We start from the raw sequence: 21,428 nt of genomic DNA, 5'->3' as shown, positions 1-21,428 counted from the left end.
ATTTGCTCCTCGTCTCTCTCTCTCTCTTTTTTTTTTTTACTACTAACGCTCTTTAGCTTTTCGAGGACCACCACCCCTCCCCCCCAAAAAGGACACCTGTTTCATGTAAGCCCCCTCCCCGCGTGCGCCCACGTTGATTTTTACCTTTGTTCTTTATTACATCAACCAAAAGCACGCTTGCAGACTGATGTAAAAATGGGAAGCCTTTGTAACGAAGTGCTTGAGACATGTAACATTAGTCAAGGAATGCGAATCGAGCCAATATGTTATGGTTAACGTAGTGTTCTGACAAAAGGGCAGGCAGACATAATTATGCAACACACTCCTATTACTCCCTTCAATCCATTTATCAAATAATAGTTCACGCTTATGATACATGGTCCAACAGACGAATTAATATTTTGCAAGTCTCACGTGGTGTAACGCACTGTAAATCAGTAATTAAGCGATCCTGTGAATGCAAAGGGCAGTGTATCTTTGTTTGGTCTCTGGTGTAAAGGAGTATCATGCAAAGTTAAGCGCGCATAGGCAAATCAATTTAATGAGCTACAATCTCTTTTCTTAGCACGGACAGACTAAAGTAAACAAGTTATAAGGTTAGTGGCATAATATACAACGACACAACACTGTTGTCTGTTTTGCATTGTGTCGTGCCCTTTTCACGCCTCCTTTAGAATTTATTCTCACAAAGTCAAGTAAACCAATGGATAATTTTATCAGTTCCAATTATTGGTGATGCATGCATGAGCTCACTTATTAGAGATACAGACACCCATAAGGAGAATCGCAATTGTTATATTGTTGTTAGTGGTGGTGGTGGTGGATTTTAGGGGGGGGTGCTGGAAGGTTGTTTTGTTGCTGTTAAAAAAATTTATGGGGGCGGGGTGGGGGAGGAACATTATTTGATCAAATGGCTTTGACCAAATGTATTATAGACATACAAACACAGTGCGGTATCCATTAAATAAATTTAAAGTCGTGCTGCAATGCAGTTGGCTGTGATAACTTGAGTACTTTCCGGTCACTTCGGTCCAAGATTAAATTGAAACGAGGGCAGAATGCTGAATCTGCTCTCAAAGACTATGGAATTTGAACCCATTCGTACACTTGAGAGCAGCTTTGGCACGTGGTTACCACGACTCATCTCTATCATAAGCAGTGTCCTGTTTGCCTTTGAAGATGATACTCTCGCCAAAATAATGGTCACGATATCGGGTTACTTTTTATTGCCTGTGGTTTAGCCTTTTGGTTTTCCCAGATAGGATTTTCTCCCTGTGAGCTGATATAATTTCATTTGTACAATTCACTTCGTCTAAAACAAGACTTTTATTGCCATATCTCTGTACTTTGACGTAAACCATTCTGCCGAGCAACATCAACTGTCGAGACGCTACAGAGCCTGAAGCGGTAAGTTTGTTGTTCCAGAACAGGAAACTACAGAAGTCAACTTTTGAAGGGGGGAAGGGGGGGGGGGTAATTATCATAGTACGGCGCAGTTAACAATTCATGTTTTGGGTTTGTTTTTTTAATCCATCAAGAAAAGAGAGACTCTTCAAAGACAGATCAAAAGATGAAGAAACAAAAAATACTGGGGGAGAAAATGATTTGTGAATGGTAATTATTAGCGTTTATCCCCCCTCTCCAAATTGCAGCATAATAGTTTAAATTATAACAAGTGCAGATAGTATTCACATTCTTTTCCGCAATTGTTCTAAAAGGTAGGTAGTGTAAAGCTCCATTTCACTATTTTTAATCTTTGGCTTATTTATTTATAATATCAAAGTACGGAACAGCTAGACATGTTTTGTTCAAGAGAACTGTGCTAAATTCGCTCCATTATCCATCAAATAGAATAAATTGAATGTGTCGGATCGATAATGAGTTAATTTTTGTTCCTCTGTCAAAGTTATAACAACAGAGTTGTTTTGAGTCACAGGAGAGAACTACAAATAAGCCCTAAATCTAATATTGGATTTCTAACCTAACATTTTTGCATTCCGAGGGCATTACATGTGCCATGCACTTCGTTACAAAGGCTTCCCATTTTTACATCAGTCTGCATGCGTGCCTGATAATGTAATAAAGAACAAATTTAAAATCAACTTGGGTGTGTGTGTGTGTGTGTGTGTGTGTGTGTGTGTGTGTGTGTGTGTGTGTGTGTGTGTGTGTGTGTGTGTGTGTGTGTGTGTGTGTGTGTGTGTGTGTGTGTGTAAGGGGGGGTGTTTCGTGAAACGAGAGCCCTTTTGGGGGGCGGCGCGGCCCCCAGAAAACAAAAGAGTGTTTGTAGTAAAGAGATAGAGAGAGAGACAGAGAGAGAGAGAGAGAGAGAGAGAGAGAGAGGGAGGGAGAGAGAGAGAGAGAGAGAGAGAGAGAGAGAGAGAGAGAGAGAGAGAGAGAAGGGGGGGGGGGGCAGACATACAGAATTACAGAACAGTTACAGTATCCTAGAGAGGATAAAAAGTCATAGCTGGAGTGCCCCATGGGTTTTTTAATTAAGAGTAAGGTAAATTTTGTTAGCTTCAAGTGTATCTGCAACCTTCCCCTACTTTCCCTCGTGGTCACAGAATTCTACACTAAGTGTAGAATTCTGTGCTCGTGGTTCACTCCATAATAAGCGGAAGTACGTCAGTGCGCACAGTCTTGAGTTTTATATATAAGTCTATGGAGAGAGCTAACAAAAATGACTGCTGTGTTTACCTGACAAACAACTACCAAGTTGTGAGAGGGGGGCCTGGCCGCGCCCCCACTGTTTTGATGCTTTAGAAATCGTAGATGCTTCTCGAATGATCCCCGCGCTGAGGACAAATCAAGATCATCACAACTGATTGCTATTTGAATGTGGTACTTTCAGTTATAACTTTTTCTTCCTTTTTTATGTTGCTTCGAAGTGAGGAAAGCCTCCTTTTATGGGAGGATTAAGTGGTAAAATCTCTAGCTAGATCTAGAAATCTTGTTCATGATCATTCCTGATAGTCATCATTATAGTCAGTAAGATTGTGTTGTGATGACACCTCATCAACCCCAAGTTCAAGTCACTTGAAGTCAGGAGTGACAGGAGCGACCTAAACTGTGCCAGAGACATTACTTGAACTCCAACCTAGATCTAGATATCTAGGTTTCTAGATCTAGATTCACAATCATTTTTTTTTGGTAGTGTCAATTGCCACCGCCGAGTGACGCGGTGGCAATTGACAAAAATTGACTTTTTGTCAATTGTCACCTAGTAAATTGGAGCTCTTTTGCGTTGGTGGGTAGATGTAGCTTATTAAATTGTGCTCGAGTGCTCTGTGTTGTGCGTTCGCCTCTCTGTCCCTCTGTGTTTGTGTGTGAGTGTGTGTCTTTTCCTGACCCCCGTCCCCCGATTTATGTTCCCCGATATAATATGAATTTCTGCTTGAGTTTGTGTGCGTTTGTGACCTTCTACTTCTAGAATTGCCTGTGTTGGTTCTACACCAAAGTGTAGGCTAAGGCTAGCCTAGATCGAGGCCTACGTCTCATTGAAAACACGCCAAGTTGGTATCGTAGCTCTAGACTAGATGCTCGTCCAATGAAATTAGTTGAGAACAAATTGACCTGTTAGACACACATTATGTCATTATGTATAATACTAAAGATAGTGTTGTTTTCAGACTTGACACCGCTTCACTCGGTGGCAATTGACAGAAAGTCAATTTTTGTCAATTGCCACTGCGTCACTCGGTGGCAATTGACGCTACCCTTTTTTTTTCGAAGTGATTATTCGGACTCGAATAAAGGACAGAATAGACCTTGCATACATTCTGATATTTTGATTTTTATCACAAGTGTATGGGTGTGGATTTTAATTACTATTATACTTTTGTAGTAATGGTTATGAACAAACTATTTATAGTCCATTTTATATATTTAGAGGGCTTTTCAGTGTTAATAAACTTTAAAAACATGTACAGAGATACATATTATGAGGAGAGTTTCATTTAATAAAAGTTTATAAAAATGAATGACAGATCAAAACGTATAAATTTTTAGGTCAAAATTGAAGTTTGTCATAATTGTTATGAACGAACCTTTTTAAAGGTATTCTAAGGGTTTTTCAGGAAATAAACTTTGAATTCTCCCTACATAGAGGAATCTATCATATTTTAAGGAAAGTCTCATAAATGAAAACCATTTTATGTGAAAGACAGAACAGTATAAGTAAATTTTAGGGACCAAAAGTAAAATTTGTCATAATAGTTATGAACAAAACAGTGTGTCATAATGGTTATGAACGAACTTTAAATTTATGCATAACATGCCCTATGACCAGTTGGCGTTTAAAAATAGCTGTTCAATGGTCTTTCATTTGTCACTTGACTATAATTAGACCAGAGTGTTATTTTAGACAATTCTAGTCGATGAAACTTGACATAATTGATAGTATTTTAATTTTGGTCACTTATTGTTCGTTCATAACTATTATGACACAAAAAAGTAATTTTATCAAAAATTAATAAAGATTTTTATAAACTGTCAATTCTATGTACTTTTGGAAGTTATTTGCTATGTCTCAAAATATAACATCAGCCTAGCTGAAGAAAGGAACTTTGAGTATTCATAAATTTGTGTCATCATTGTTATGAACGAACTTTTTGCTATTTCCGTCATTCAAGTCAGAATTACACCAAGACCATTGCATAGCTTTGGTAGTTACTGAGCCTGAAAGAGCAATCATTAGGCTATATAATATGGGTGATTAAAAAATTATTACATAAAGTTGATTTTGGACCTCATTTGTCACACCCAGGTATCCCACCTTTTGGCAAATGCTCATCTAGTAATTATTCAGGTTTAAATAATGCAAGTCAGTAAGGCGCCTTTTGGTTTTGTCTGAAATACAAATACTTTAGGCTCTGCAAGCTAAAAATTTCATTTACAATTCAGCCATCAAGCACGGCTAGCCTGACAGTCTATAAGTACGGCTAGCCGTACTTATCTTAGGCCCTGTCTATTAACATTATAGAAAACAGGAGGTGTAAAATACAATATGCACCGTCATTAAGGCACCTGGTTTCGTCTCAAATACAAATACTTTAGGTACTGCGAACTGAAAATCTTCAGATCTAGATCTCTATATCTAGAATCTATCTAGATTCTAGATTTAATTTAGATAAGATCTAGCCTATAGTCTATAACTTTATCTCGATTGTTGTCAGAAAACTGAAAATGAACTTGAAGACAGATCACTTTGACACTGTTTGACTGCCAGTGCCTTCTTGGCTGTATTTTTTGCATTTTAGCCTTTCTTTCTTTATGTTTTGTTAACAAAATGGGCATAGTAATATGATAGAAGTCTAGTTACAAATACATCTGTAGGCTATAGGTTTTGTGGTAAATATTTTCTTTACTTTCAGTCTTGTGCACAGATGCACTTGTTTGGGGGTCAACAAACTGGGAAGTTTTACCCAATCCCAATTGTGAAACATCAAATTATGGGGGGAAACAAGGGGCATGCTCTCCTGTAACACCCCCCCCCCCCCCCCCATTTTTTTTCCTCGGGGTGGGGGGGGGGTACGGGGGAACATTTATTTTTTACCACCACATTTAAGCATCAACTTGGAATCTGGAATTAGTTATACAACAATCTACATTATAGATAGAGATGGAAAGAATTGCCGTTATTCACATAGGACTATCCCTTTTCGGGACAGGCTTTGAAGAACAGTGAAACTTTATGATATTCCCAACCTTTAATTTTGGTGTTTCCGAGTGATCAATAATATAGCAGTGTGAGTAGCTAGTTGCTTTGCAGTGTAGGGCCTTGCATAGATCAATGTGGCAATGTTTGTTTCCACAGACTATCTCGCTCTTCATCACGTAGTTCTATGTTTAGGCTAGCCTATCCCTCTTTAGTAGCTGGGGATGAGAAATGATTGTGATGTGTCTGCATCTCTGCTGCTGTTCCATGCCCAGATGCTTGTGGGTACTCCACCCCCCGCCCCCTCCTTCCCATACACACCAGTAACAGCCACAGGTGTGAAGGTCACCCATCCAACCTCTCCCAACCCTGGCACAGGCTAAGACTTGTCATGTCTTACACACGTACACGTAAAAAATGCTTGATTTTACTTCTTAATTCAGGGGATCTCCATTTCCATCAATCTTAAATATTTTTACTTCTTTTCAAGATAGATGGGTGTTGATCTCATCAAAAGCAGGACATGAAAGCTTTAGGATGATGCCAATAATGCCATACTCTAAAATTGCCAAGTGTCTGATTCCACCTTGTCGTGACACATGGTTAACAACTATCGAAAAAAGAGGAATTCTTCATTTGCTGTACCACAAGTGTGATTAAGTGCGCAGAAACTAATTGACAGACATCATCTGAAGATGATTTGTTTACCTTCCAGGTGACCAGTAAAAAAGTTTTTCAAAAAGAAAGCGGATAAAACACCGTTATGAATACATAGAGAAACAAATACCAAAGTTTGTGGAGACATGGAACGTCCATCCGAATTTATTATGCTTGTATTAATAACAATAAAATATGAAAACCAGAAAACCACAAAAAAGTTTTTAAAGATTTTTTCCAGATACCCTCAATTTTGAGTAAAGTTCATTCTGACAAGCAAAGTGAAATTGACAATCAAGCGTTGGCACTTCTCCGCAGAAATCTTTCTTTATGCCCTCTATTCCTTGATGGTTTCTCTTTAGTCCTGGATATTTTTGAAGGTTTTCCCACACACTTTGTCCTTCAAACACAACCAATATTAAAAGTCCAGTGGACTCAGAACCGGATCGTTTAGGGTCCAGTTGTTCCTAGTCGGACTGACTGTCCTGAATCCAAAACAGTTGCTGATCCAGCTCAGAGCTGCTCTGGCGTCATGATGAGCTATCCTATCTTTTTGGTTCTGTCTCTCTTTATCATCAACAAATATTCCGAAGCTCCTCCAGAACTTTCTTGTGATGACGAGGCATCGGCCAGAGTTCATAGAATCACAGACTACCCTGACCTTTTCAAGCGTGCGTTGTTTTACAGATTGCCTACTGTGTATTAATTGACGCTTTAGAATTCAAATTCTTATCGTCTGTGTACCCAAACTTTTCCAAATTTGCAGCCGATTTCAAAACGGACCTTTTGCTTGAAACATTACTTTTGTTACAGATAGGCCTATCCATCCCATATGTTCGAGCAAACAATGCTCAGGTTGATTTGGGATATTTTGTTTGCTGATACTATACATCTTGACTGCAAAAGCATGATGCACAGGGGGCGAAATGCTTTATTATCTTTCCTTTAAACAAATGCATCAGCAATTAACTTTTAATAAACAAAATCTGGATGTATTTTCTAGCTTTTAATAATTTTAATGTCAATTGGGTCATTAACAAGAAATTTATTGACATTTCTTCAGAGAAACCTTTTTTTGAGTCACCTGGTATTCAGTACTGAGCAAAAACGTAAGCATTTCCCTATGTAAATCATTATAACTATTGTGGCTTTTGTTGTGTCCTTAGATTCAATAAAAAGTGGGACGATTATCTGACTCGTGATGAACTGCAAACATCCTCGTCCGTACGCCAGCAAAAGAATGTTTTGCTTTCCCTGGGCCGGAGGCGGTGCCTCCTTCTACACTGCCTTGAGTGAAGAAATCACAGATGAACTTGAAGGTGATTATTCCGTCTCTCCTCTGTTTTATTTCTAAGACAAAAATACAGTTGAGGAGGCCCTATGAAATTAATTGCAATTACAACTATTTGTCATTAGTTCCCTGTTTAAATGATACACAATAGCTGTGAATTTTTAGTGTCTCTCTTCTTTGTGTCTATGTATGAGTGTTTTGGCTGAATAAAACATCGAGTTGCTATGGGCAGTGTATAATCCTCTTCTTACCTACTTGCTAAGTTATCACATCAACTTTCCTTGGCCTCCTGAAGTTATGACTGAGGTATTCTTAATACCTTTTGGTGTCAGAATAGTAATTTGATTGTGTTCTCTCATGCTGTGATTTATAAAAACAAAATAAGTAACAACATTTTGTACAGGGGACGTGTTTTTTACACATGAAAAAAAATGAAAATCAGTATGTCATAATCATTTTCCAATTTTAGATAATTTCCATTAATTGATGGATCATTTCTATCTCTGTGCAATAGATACATGAAGGCCTATCCTTCATAAGCTTTCAACGTTATTTTTAAAAAATGATAGTTGTTCTGTACCTATGTCTGAATGAAAATAGTCTGTGTGTGTGTGTGTGTGTGTGTGTGTGTGTGTGCATAGATATATATTGCATGAGAAGAAAGGAAGTAGTAAGAAAGGTTTTGAAAATGGGTTTTCCAATGTAAAGCGCATTGAGCTATTTTTGGGGGAAATGCGCTATATAAATGTTATATATTATTATTATTATTAAAACTGATTCCGTCAAGTTTTGTTTTTTAACAATGCAATACTCTTCTCTTGTGATTAATATTGCTGCCCTGGATTTTGACTTATAACTTCAACCCAATCTTGGTTTAGTAAAAGGCCCTTATTCACCCTGTATCAGTCTTCTTATAACAAATTTAAGTGTTAGAACTGTCATCATGTGATGTTAATTATTCTGCTATCCATAAAACTGTCCCTGTGGTTTTATGCACCCCGCATAATTTAGCAAAATTTGATCATTTTTTTTGCATAATTTCTTATTATTTTCCTTTACCATTCTTTGTTAAAATTAACGGAATCGCATAATTTCACATTTTTGGTCTCAGTTTGCATAATTTCTGATTTTTTTTTGGATAAAACTGCGGGGACAGATAAAACGGGTATATATTCATGATTTAAAGAATTTGAATTCGTACCACAAAACAAATGGCCCCAGTCATGTTCTTTTTACATGATCTGACTGTGAAGACATACTTGCACTTCCTCTAGGCAGCTAGATTTTCTCTGTGTTGCATTGCCGGTCAACACTTTTTCCCTGTTCTAAGATGGGTGAAGAAAAGTAATTATCTAGTAAGTCGGTGTTTCGACTTTTGATTATTGTTTCCATCTAATTTTTTATCATCATTCAGTCAAAATTTTGACATAGTGTCTTTTAAATATAGCTGAACATGATCCTGGAACTTATCTAAGGTGTGGCTTTTTGTTAATGATTTTGGAGAGAATTATCGTAAGGGATTAAATAAATGTCCAACTTTTCATAATGCATCCCATGTTATAGAGAGAGCACAGCGTGTTATGTCTGCTCACTTTGTTGTCTTGTCAGGAGAAATGTATTTGTTTGGATCTAATTATTGTTTCAGTACATGCAAATTGTTTCCGTTGTGGTTTATGTAGTTATCTTCTCTATTCGTTTACGTCAGTGTATAGATTAATTCACAGGATGGGGATTCATGCGGAAATGCTTTTAAGGCAAGGTAAGGTTCTACTAAATCAGTATGCTTTATAGCTTTCACAAGAACTTTGTATTGGTTATAAAAGCTCATAGTTGTGATTGTGAATTTTGAATCTTAGGAAGAGTTCTAATGTTTATAGAAATGAAACGCAAAGTGCAAGTAAGGCAGCTGAAATGTTCCTAAGGTGAGTGAGTGAATGATCATCTTTTTATCTGTGATCCAGATCCCTCTTGAATAATTCAAAGGTAAAAAGACCCTTGAATTAGAGCCCTTATCTAAGGTGTAATACATATTTTTGTATTTTCTCTTTGCAGTTATAGCTTTATGCCTGCCAGGACGAGAACAAAGGTTTAAGGACGAAGGATACAACTGCCTAAAAGAATTACTTGATGAACTAGTGGAGACAATACATGACAAGTATTGGGATAAGCCATTTATCTTCTTTGGTCACAGGTGAGTTTAAAATTTCACTTTTATGTATAGTTTAGTTTGCAGTGATAATGTGATCTTTCTCAATAAATCCCCTGACAGATGAACACAATAATCAGCAACGTGCATTTCTAGATGAGATGCTCTATTGGGATGTATAAAAGGCTTTGATGACATGGCATGGACTTGTGCAGTTGATTCTTACCTACCCTCTGACAGAATGATTGCACACACTTCTGCAGAGTTTTTTAAAGCTACTGGCAATAAAATGACTATGGGTGAAGCCTGTCAAGTGGATTTCACAAAGAAAAATTTTTATTGGTTAGATTTGTATAAGGAAAAACAATGTTTTTACCAATTTTCTGTAAAACCAGGATGAAAAGGGGGAGGGGAGAACTTCTGCAAAGACTGTTGTAGAAATATTATATGGTTATGAAGTAAATTTCCTTAATATTTCGTTCAGTCAAAATTGTCCAAGACAGCAACCCATTGTCCTGGAGAAAAGTAGTTTAGACAGCTGGGTGTCTTGGACTTTATAACAGAAAAAAGCAAGGGGAGAGGTGGGAAGTAGTTGTTCACACAGACTTGTCTTGGACATGTGGCCAATAAGACAGGTTCGACTGAATATCCTCAATGTCCTTTCACCTTGAACATTTGTGTATTTTCAGTATGGGAGCTTTGATTTCATTCTTCTTGGCTGTGGAGTTGAAGAAAGTCTACAACAGAGAGCCAGAGTGCATGATTTTATCAGGAACTGTGGCCCCAAATGTAAGGAATTAATTAACTCTGTTTTTGTTGTTGTTTTTGCTTTTAGAATTGCTTTTTGTATGGTTGTGATTATGGTTGCTCACTTGATATGTTTTTTTTATTATCTTTGTTGTTTGGTGCCATTGGGAAAGGGTATGTTTGTAGATGCCCTCTCATGTAGTATTGTGCTAATTTACTCACCTGAAAAGTCATCAGACTTTGAAGGATTGTCAGTATTCATGAATATATTCAAAGATTTCCTGTCCCGTCTGTCAGTTTGATCTATATGATGTCTAGTATCAGCTTCCTTTGAAAGATGAATTGTTGCTTTTTTTAAAGTAATCCTCGGCCCATCTTTTGTTGTTGGTGGTGGATGGCGCTGCTTGTCAGCTTTACTCTTTGCTATCCAATGCTTTTATTCATCTTGCTTCTTTTTTTTCTAGCACAAAATTACCATTGCCATATCCTTGGTTTACTTGCTTTAGGTTTTCCTTTCGCATTACAGTCGTAATTTATTATATTCATTCTCTCCTCTTCAAATTTCTTTTTTAGTTCGACCTCTTAAAATGTTGGGTTTTTTTTTATATTTTCAGATTTCCTTGACCAAAAAAAAATCAAACTTTAAATGGTAGTTTTCAATGGTCTAAAATTGCTTTTCAGTCGCTAAACAAAACTACCGGCATACTTTTTTCTTGAAGTTCACTTATTTTTTATCGAACGTAATTGCAGCTTGATATCTGTCTAATTTTACCACCTTCTTGGATCTCATTTAGTCTTTTTTCTGAACTAAAGGCTCAAATGGAATCAAATTTTAGGACCAAGTTGTAAAAGTTAAAATTGTCACCAAAAAAGTGGTCTTTGGTAGTAGAAGAAGGCAAGATGACATGCAGAAATGTACTGAAATGAAAGTGAAACTTCCAGTGGCAACTTTCCACCACATACTACTAGTATTATAATGTATGTATTTCCCAGTTTTTGTTTGTAATATAATTTTGCTTTCTTTTTTTCCCTTTGATTTAGGCACCTAATGTGAATGAATCAAGATTGAGCCCAAAAAATATGACCAAAGATGTATTTATGTCAAAATTACAAGAATTGGGTAAGTAAGTGACAGAGACAGATGTATCCTACCATATGTGAATCGAGGTGCCTTTCAAGATTCAAAAATTACTCTTTTCAGACTCATTTGATATATTCTAAGTTTGTTGGTAAAACTTTTTCTTAAGGTGGTTTATTTTTTCTAGCAAGTGCCTTACTACATTTGGTCGCTTCTAAGGACAAGCGGGCTAACCCAGATTTCGGGGGTTTCTAGAAATCTTGACCAACACCAAAAGTGGACTTTGCCCTAGGAGAAATTTGGTTTCATTGGTGTGTATACTTGTTTGGTTATAGAGACAACTCTCCTTGTCTTTAAAAGAAACTGAACAAGGGTCCAAAAACTTTACCTTCGATTTTCTCGAAACAGCATTTTTTTGGATTAGCCCCTTGTTAAATTCCTGTATTCTTTGAGAAATTATGGCTGTATATATTCCTTCTTGTCAGGTGAATGTTACTAAGGCTAAACCTATTATGTCAATTGTGAATTTTTTCGCCTTTTTTAAAACTAATGTGAGATTTGTATGCTGCTTCAGTAACAATTCAGGAAATGTGAAGTTTCTTCTTAAAAAGGAAATAAAGTTTCAGTCAAAATAATATTTCATAGGCTCTCTTCAAAAGAAAAACTCCAATGTCTTTTCTGTTGCCTCTGTACTTTTGATTTTACTATCACCATCTCAGTACTTCTGCCTCTCGCAATAAAACCTTTTTTTATAGTTGGTCTCTTTACTACACTGACATACTCATACACATTTGTACATACACACACACACACACACACACATGCACACACACACACACACACACATTCACACACACAAACCACACGTGTGCACATACACAGGCATGCAAACACACACATCCATATGCATACACACACACGCACATGCGCTCACACACGCATACACACACACACCACAGCTGGTGCGAGCATGTAAAGCATTGTGGTGGAATTAATCACTCTTCGAAATAACGAATTCAAAGACACCAGCATTTTTCCACCCATCGCAATTTTTTAAACCATATTTTCGGGGTTTTTTGGCTCAACACCTGTAATAACCATTTAAAAACACATTTTTGTGTGAACTGAACTGAAAAATGTTGATCAAAGGCATGAGAAATATAAAATTTACAGTTCTCAAGGACGCTCAAGCAGTGGAAGTCACCAAACTTTGGCGACCCTTTTCTCGCTAACTTTACCTCTGACGCCATGTGACCCCCACCTCCGTAAATCGAAAATATCTTGACTTCTATTCAAGATTGATTGGCATTTTTTTCACATAAAGCATGATAAATTAATCAGATTTAAGATTGTACCAATAATCCTGTATACCCGAAAATTGACGAGAGCCCAATTCCACAGTGTCGTGACACATACATTCCTTCATCTGCAGGAGGCACCCCTCCAGAGTTTTTAGAGCACCCTGAACTTGTGGACATTTACTACCCTGTCATGTATGCAGATTTAATTTTGATACAAGAAATGGTGTAAGTAATGGCTTGATCTAGGAAAATGTTAGTCTTTCGTATATTTATTGTTAGGGTTTTTTTTAGTTGATACCTACCAGGGAATCGTTTGTATTCTGGTATTCTCTAATACTAATAACTCAGTTATTGTGTTTTGATAAGACAAGTATTTTTCTGTATTTTTACGACTTTATAACACTGACATAATTTTGTACTCTCGGTACAGTTATGACCACCTGATGAGAAGCCTCACAACAGATTACTTTTTTTCTTAAAATAAGAATGGAAAAGAAATGGGGGGGGGGGGGTGTAATTGTGTGTATTGTTGGCGCAAATGATGGCACAACACATACATTATATATACATATCCAACCTTCCTTCCAGTATGGTTTTGGAATACAAATGAAGCATGATTATGAGCAACGATTTATCTTAAATGAAATACTCTAGCTGTGACACACACATGCACCCGCTTCCCACTTTATAAACCTAGAACCATACAAAAGTTCACAAGCTGCCAAGAAGCGATAGGGATATAACCTATTGCTGTGACTGTTATGAGAGGTGGAAGGGTACCAACTCTATTGTCGCAAGAAAGGATATTGCTACAGATAAATAATATTTGAATCATTTGTTGTCCCATATTTTATTAACCTCCCACCCCTTTCCCACTTTTAAAAAAATATTATGAGTGGCAGAAGATGGCTTGTTACTGTTTATTTTATCTTTAAAAAAAAAACAACAACAACAAGGCTTTGCTTTTTACTTTTACCCTCATATAGATATGATCACCCTGCTGGTGCAAAAGCTCCACTCTCCTGTCCGATTGATTTTTTTGATGGTGAAGAGGATCGGGATCACAGGATGGATGGTATGTTAATATTATTTTCTATTCTCAACAGTTGAGAAGACACAGCTAAGGATGTCTCCAGACTCATGTTGGTTAACTCTTTTTATCCGGGCTACGAGTATACTCGTAACGAGGACCAGTCCGGGCTACGAGTATTCTCGGAACAGCGATATGGTCTCGTCAAAGAAGCTAGTTCTGCTTGTAATTACAAAAATACGCAAATACGGCGATGCTAGCTCTGTCTAAATATTTTAATTTTCCAATGAACAGTGGTTTCTTTGTTTTTGATGGGTGTATAAGCTTGAAAGATGTCTCGAAAATGCACATTCGCGACCGACGAAGTACTTTTTGAAGTTGCGCTGGGTTTTGAGGGGGAATGATACTAATTTGATGATAGTGACTCTGAAATAAGTGCCGTAAATTCCGTTGTGGATGATAAGAAACATGACTTAGACTCATCTAATAGCGATTTAGATCATGGTGAAGGGGTCAGTACTGGAATCCGTGTTCGATGGGTAGGGCTAGATCTAGATCTATAAAATCCAATGGGACGTCGTGGGCGCGGCAATCAGGGTCAAGTTCGAGGGTTGAATATACCTCAAAATCAACATTGTGCTATTGGTGTATTTCCTAACAACATACATTTACAAAAACTACATTCAATTTCTAACATAACTGCAAAATTTCCTTAAAACCTTAGAGTAAAAGTAAGAAATATAGCACTTCGAACTATACGCACTGACTTCCGACTCATACGGCGCGGCAGCCCCAGGACGGGTACAGAGTCCGTGGGGGTACGGCTAGGATAAAAAGAGTTAAGATGATAATAAATGTTTTATTCTTCTGTCGACAGTTTGGGTGATTTAGGGGGCAGGCCATTGCAGAACTGATTTTTGTCAGGACATAAAGAGTTGCCATACTCCACAGCAGGACCATTAACTCACTGACTACAGGGCCCTTTCACCAGTCTTTGTGCTGAATACTGGCGGTTTTTTTGGGGGGGGGTATTTCAAAACACCGCCACACTCTCAGAATTGTAATGACTTTTTGACACAGTAAAGATACATTCTTCTACCTTAATCTAATACCAAAAACTAAAATAGTATAAGTCTTATACTTTAATTTTTATGATTTGTTAAAAATTGGCTTGAATTTGATTTTCCTAAAAACTTCCAGAGATGTGACAGATAGAATGAAATTCACAACAACAATAAAATAAAATTTAAAAGTGTTCTGTTTTGACTTGTATGCTTGTGAGAGTGTTTGGTGAAAATATAATAGCTAGGCTGTGTGTTGATGCAGACCCATACACTGAATTACATGAGATAGATATATAGGGCACAAAGTTGTGATTTCGTTGTGCTAACAACAGTACCACTACTACTACTACTACTACTAGTAGTGCCAGATTTAGCCCTAAAACTACGACTCAGGCCATGCTTGGGTACATATCCAGGGTCCTATCAGACACATCATATTCTGAGTCACTAGAACTAGTACAACAAACAGAAGCATCTAAAACAGCGAAAATAAATGGTTCCTGTTCATGCAACTTCTTCTACCGTAATTTCGACGCGACTATCAACTGTGTAGAAAAACATAGTGCTTGTTCCGGCCAGTTGAACTTTTAGTGGGGTGACTGTCCTTCACCTTCAATTACTTAAAAACTTACCAGAACTTCCGACTAACTCGGCACGAAATGAAAGAAGTGGTAAAACCAGCACTGGAGTTTGTTTCTGTACATGTAACTGTGACAGGAGCACAATTTTCGGAACAAAACGGCAAAGTCCGTCCCATCGGAGGTACATGTTCTGTACCAACAAACCGGCCACCGGTCCCATACCAGTGACAGGTACCTTAGTCAGTGAGCTAAAGGCGATTTATATGTCATGCATTTAAAGAATATGACTGACATTTCATTTAATGATGTGTTTTGTTCATGGCTGATTCTGACATGAAGCTGTAATAGCAGAGTAAGTTGTGTAGTATCTGTGTTATATATATAAAGACATACACAAACAATTGTCCCAGACTTATTTCACTTTTAAACTTTGTTCTCTTTACTATTTAAACTTGGAATAAATAAATTTTGATTTTCAATTTCAAGAACAAGACCAAGGAATTCCCTTTTCTAAATGTATGTTCTCGGTCAATTTCAGACTGGAAAAAATTGACCAGTGGAGCAATCTCATACCGCAAGATGCCAGGGGCTCATTTCTTTCTGAAACAGCCAGATAACAAGAAGAAACTGGTCAGCTTTATCAACATGAGATACAGTGGCTTCAATGACATAGTCTAGTCAAGTGTGCTTTGTTGTTAGGGTGGAGGAGGTGGAAACTAACAGACTTCTCCTTCTCAAGATGAGCAATTTTCAAACTTCTATATATGATATGAATATTTCTATGGTTTATTGTTTGAGATTGTTTTTACTAGTCATTTACTGTTCACAGCGGGGAAAGCTGTACAGCTTGTGAAGACCTACAATGAATGTACCCTTGTAAAGGTGGGGGGAGAGCACCACAATGCAATTTTACGCGGAACAGAAAAGAATCAAATAAGTTTTCTTGTCTCTGAAAAAATAGGGGGATTTTTTAAAGGTTACCGTAGGTACTTAGTACACACCTAAGCTGCTGAAGGAATTTGGAAATTGTTCAAAATCATGATTCTACTGCCTCGGAATGTTCTTTCAAGAAGGAGAATATATTGATTGTTGCATTATGTTATTATGTTCTTTTTTTCCAGAAAAGTTCAGTATTTTTTGTTTAAGGGTATTTGCTTCATTTGCATTTGATGTTTTGTGTCTTTGAAGATACAGAGAAACATGTTTACAACGAAGTTGTAACATCCAATCTTCAGTTCATTGAATCTGAGAGTTTGTTATAAGAAAGGTTTCACCAATTTGAGCATTGTTATCGACCATTTATATAAAGGAAAAGAAGCAGTGATATTTCAAAGTGCTTGCTTATACTTATATTAGCGGTTTGAACAATAGGGTCGCGCTTGTGCAAGATTCAATTTTTTTTTTTCATGTGAACTACACAGAACTTAAAAAAGCTTTACCAACGTCTTTTACTAGTAGAGATATTGGTTTTATCTTCAGTTACGTGTTTCTTGGTCTGTACCTGCTCTTCTCAGCTCTTCTTATCATCTCCTTGTCTTTCGATGACGTTTACAGAGAGCTTGATTCACTGCTGTATTTACCACACTATTGTTTCTTTTTTCTACCTTTTTGGAATTCTTAAGTTATACAAAGCAACTGGATTCCAAGCAAAAGTCACGGGGGTTTTTTTACTGCTATACCAAATGTGTCTTCGATTAATGATGATAACCGAACTGCTGCATTGTTACACCATACAAACAGGAGGCATTTTCTTTTCTTTGATGCCATACCACCCAATGCGTTGAAGACTGAATAACATTGAAAACTAAAGTGGTGGTGCTGCACAAAAATCTGAACTCTGCTGAAGCGCATGCTCTATAAAGAGGCTGATTTGTTTAAATGCACGCCTGATCATTTACATGTTCTTAAAATACTAGTCATATTGTTGATTTTAATGAATAAAAATGGAGAAGCCTTCTCCTTTAGTTCAGTCCAAGTTTCCATTGAATCCGAGCTCTTTGTATCCAAGTTTCACTTTATGAGTAGAGTGAGACAGGATACATTATTATATGGCTTAACAGAGAAAAGAAAAAAAAGAAACATTTGGGGGAAATGGTAAAATGATAATTGGATTAAGAAAAAAAGCATATATTGAAGGAGGGGGGATTGTTTATTTTTAAAAATAATGTTACATGCAGTGGAGCAGGGCAGGTTGGTTTTGGCTGGGAATAAGGGGGGGGGGCTAGACCCTGGTAGCGAAGAATGTTCTCGTCTGCTTGAATCACTTGTTCTTTGCTTTTTATGACTTTACATTGTATGCTGTGAATGTTTGTGCAATTGCTATGGTATACAAAACCCCTGCTAAGACAATTATACGAGAATTAAAAACCATATCCTCATGATTTTGCATGAAGGGGCAAGTTGTCTGAAAAAAGTTGAGAACTTCAGCTTGCTGCCTACTGTATACAAATGTACTGTATTGCATAGATTGGAGTAGTTCATGTCTCTGAGGGATTTAAAACAATCTTTCACCTAAAAAAAATTATAACATTAACAAGAGTACATTTTACTGTGTTGTGGGGGAGGGGAGAATTTCTAACTATACAGCTGAAATTTTGAGGTGCGTTGATGTTTCTGAGAGTTTGATTCGTTGTTAATGTTGCTCTTGTTGTTTTTGAAACTACCAGGGAAGAGTATTTTTTAAAATTCCTGGTGTTCTAAAAATATTCTGTGTCTCATTTAGATTTGTTTGTCACAAGACAGTTTGTGCCTAGTTTTGTGTTTGCCATGTCAAAATGTCCATTTAGATACATTCCAATAGTTATTGTAAATCTTGGAGGGCCAAGATAGTACTAGTACATTTTACCCATTATTCATAAATACCACAAACAGCAATGCGTCATTTTTGTGACCAATGACTTGAATGACAGAGGACTTGAGTTTTCTGAACAAGTTCTCCTTTATTATTTTTGTATTTTTTTTCTCTCTTTATATGTTTATATTAAATTTCTATTTTATTTTTGTTTTTTATTTTTACACTTTTTTTTGGGGGGGGGTGGATTAATTTTTGTTGTTGTTGTTGCTTTTTGGTGGGGGGGGGGGGCTGGAACCCTTTTATTACTTTTCTTTACCTAGGGGGCAAATATGGTTGTATTTATCATAAAGATGTATGTTTTCTTAATTGTTAATACTTATTTGAAAGGGTTGTGTGTGTTGGCAAATAGTAATAATGACAAAAATACATGTGTAACTTATAATTTGCAAAAGGCAATCATTGATATCGGTGTTCAAAATAAGTCCCGTAGGTTCCATTGTATAAACTATTGTGACTGCTTCTGTTGAATTTACCAAGATAAACAAATCTTTCCAACCTTTTTATTACTTGCATGGAGGGTACAAAGTTCTCATGCCATAGGTATCGAATGCTAAAGGATTAATCTACCTCATAGTGTTTTTGCGTCATTTCAAGAAATTTATTTCGTACTCTGATATAAATTTTTCTGTTTGCATCCAGCTAAAATATATGGAAAGGTGAAGGAGTTTCTCTGTGTATGACCATTTTCCTCGCAAATAACTAAAAAGCAATGAATGGTGCTTCTCATTATTCCAGTCAAATCCAACATCTGTGACAAATGGCTGGGTCTTCTTTTCCATACTTTTCAATTAATTTAGTCTATTTTGCATCTTCATGCTGTCCTCCCTTTCACAACTCTTTGACTTAAAGTTGTATTTCATATTTCCTTTTTGTACCAGGGTCTGAGAACTTTTGTGGTTGAACAACATTCCTTTTTTGTCATGAAAATAGTGCTTGATTTGTACAAGTACAATGTGCCAATACTAGGTATGACCGTCTTACATATATATGTAGGAGGATTGTAGTCAGTGTATTTGTCTTGCACCATCTGATATATATATAGCTTGAATCGTGTGTAAATTGATTTCACTGCTGCCATTTATTTTCACCAGTAGTTTTTATTTTCGTTTATTGACACCAGTCCTGAAACTGCCACTGCTACGCTTTTCAATGTCAAAAGTGATAAAACTGACATGACATAAAATTTAATTCATTTCTAAGTCAAAATATGTTTAATTAATATGACATTTGAGGCAAATTTTTCACACACAAGAAGTTTTATTTGAACTGCACCAAGAATCTAGAAATATAGGGATACATACATGTAATGATCCCATTTTACCACCATTTGAAGCCCACTGATTACTCTTGTTTTACTTCCACTGTAAGAGTCTGAGCTAATACCCCTGCATATGTTTGAAGACCGCCTTGACGACGTCCTCCAAAGACTTAAAATTTAAAATGCATGGATCGCTTTTGTGAAATTAAATACTATATATGGAAGTCAAAGATCTTTTCATTGAAGACGAAATTTACAATATATATATATACAGAAGGGCAATATTTTGGCTGTATTGAGGTATGGTCCAGTGATATGGAAAACAAACAAAGCAATTCAATGAAAATCAAAAAGCTTCCAAACAAAATGTTTACGAAGGATTTTACTAACACAATGGAATGAATTTATTGGAAGTAATGAAGTGTTGGAAAGAGCTGGAATTGAAGATAACAACACAACTATAAAAAGGAGAAGATGGGGATACCTAGGAATGCCAAAGACCAAGATTGCTCTATCAGACATGGTATTGGAAACCAACTGGAAAAAGAAAACGAGGAAGCTATAGATCTAGAGATACAACAAGGGATGAGGCAATGACCCAGGGCCTAGACAAAATTTGCTGAAATTGGAGGACGTAGCCAGGGACAGGCAAGCATGGCGCCAACTGCCCTCCGCCTTATGTACCTGGCGGTATAGGGAGAGAGTAAGTAGTTAGTATGTGTTTGAATTGTTCTAAAACATTTTCGTAATGTCCATAAAACTGTTCAAATATCAGTATGACTGCAATGTAAAGGCACAATATTTTCTCCATGTACTTGGTCACACTTGTGGTTATCCTTTCAAAATAAAAGTTTGATCTCATTTCTTAAAAAAGATAACTTACCACAGGCTAGCACGCACATAGGGAAATCAGTGGGAAGCTGAAATCTTTTTGTTATTTACGAATTTTGCAATGTATATGTTTTATGTGTTTTAAATACAAAGAATATTTATATACAGTCGAATCTACTCGTAACGACCAGCTGTATGAGAATGAGACAACCACTTTTACAAATATGGCCACTTCCCATTTTGACCCTTTTGTTTGTTTGTTTTTTGGATGGGGGGGGGGGGGTATTTTTTGGCTTTTGATAAAAAGACACTGTACAAAGACAGCCACCTGTCAAAGATGGCCAATTTTTTTCTTCAGCAATGGGTGGCCATCCTAGACTATTTCGACTGCATGTAAAGAAAGAATTGGGTGTAGAGACAGCATACGTACATGTACACATATATAGATATCTACACACACACAATGACATCGTGCAAACGCCGGGGAGTGAGTCATCGCTCACTGTTATAATATAAGTGTGTTGTCTTTTTCATTCTATGCCTTCATTACAATTTTGTCCTACGTTGAAGAAGGTTGTGTTGGTGTCATTTCCTTTGCTCTACATGGGGACTTTTAAAATCTGTTCATTACCGGTATGTACATGTTTCGCTATGGCCGTGCTAGACTGTAGGCCCTATATATTTTTACTTTTACTGACACTGACTAGAGGTGACAACCTATTGCAAAATACATGACTTACTGTGCATGTTCTTCTTTGCCTGCATATTTTACACTTGCTTCCAATTGCTTTAGTTGTCTGTCAATCCAGCCGTAGAGTGTTTTCTATAGATCTGGTTCCAGAGGATGAACGGAAACTCAGATGTCATTTCTTGCTCAGTAATGGAAAAGGTGATGATCCATTCACTACATGAACTTAATTTCATGTAGATAATC

General features: G+C 36.9%; 1 protein-coding gene across 1 annotated transcript; it reads left to right on the top strand.

Moving 5' to 3' along the window:
- Positions 1 to 2,711: 2,711 nt before the first annotated feature.
- Positions 2,712 to 18,063, top strand: LOC101860868 (S-acyl fatty acid synthase thioesterase, medium chain). Its single transcript, XM_005090372.3, has 8 exons — positions 2,712 to 2,841; positions 7,480 to 7,632; positions 9,657 to 9,795; positions 10,440 to 10,539; positions 11,539 to 11,617; positions 13,008 to 13,101; positions 13,863 to 13,951; positions 16,090 to 18,063. The coding sequence occupies exons 2-8, from the start codon at positions 7,515 to 7,517 to the stop codon at positions 16,227 to 16,229; spliced, it is 759 nt and encodes a 252-aa protein (XP_005090429.1). The 5' UTR covers positions 2,712 to 2,841; positions 7,480 to 7,514; the 3' UTR covers positions 16,230 to 18,063.
- Positions 18,064 to 21,428: the final 3,365 nt, after the last annotated feature.

This window comes from Aplysia californica, unplaced genomic scaffold, assembly GCF_000002075.1.
Source record: "Aplysia californica isolate F4 #8 unplaced genomic scaffold, AplCal3.0 scaffold00016, whole genome shotgun sequence".
NCBI lineage: Eukaryota > Metazoa > Mollusca > Gastropoda > Aplysiida > Aplysiidae > Aplysia > Aplysia californica.
This window is presented reverse-complemented; position numbering and strand designations above follow the sequence as displayed.

Coding starts and splice junctions, on each gene's coding strand:
- LOC101860868 (XM_005090372.3), top strand. CDS start 7,515: ATGAACTGCAAACATCCTCGTCCGTACGCCAGCAAAAGAATGTTTTGC. Junction 7,633..9,656: donor AATCACAGATGAACTTGAAG/GTGATTATTCCG, acceptor TTCTCTTTGCAG/TTATAGCTTTATGCCTGCCA. Junction 11,618..13,007: donor GTCAAAATTACAAGAATTGG/GTAAGTAAGTGA, acceptor CTTCATCTGCAG/GAGGCACCCCTCCAGAGTTT.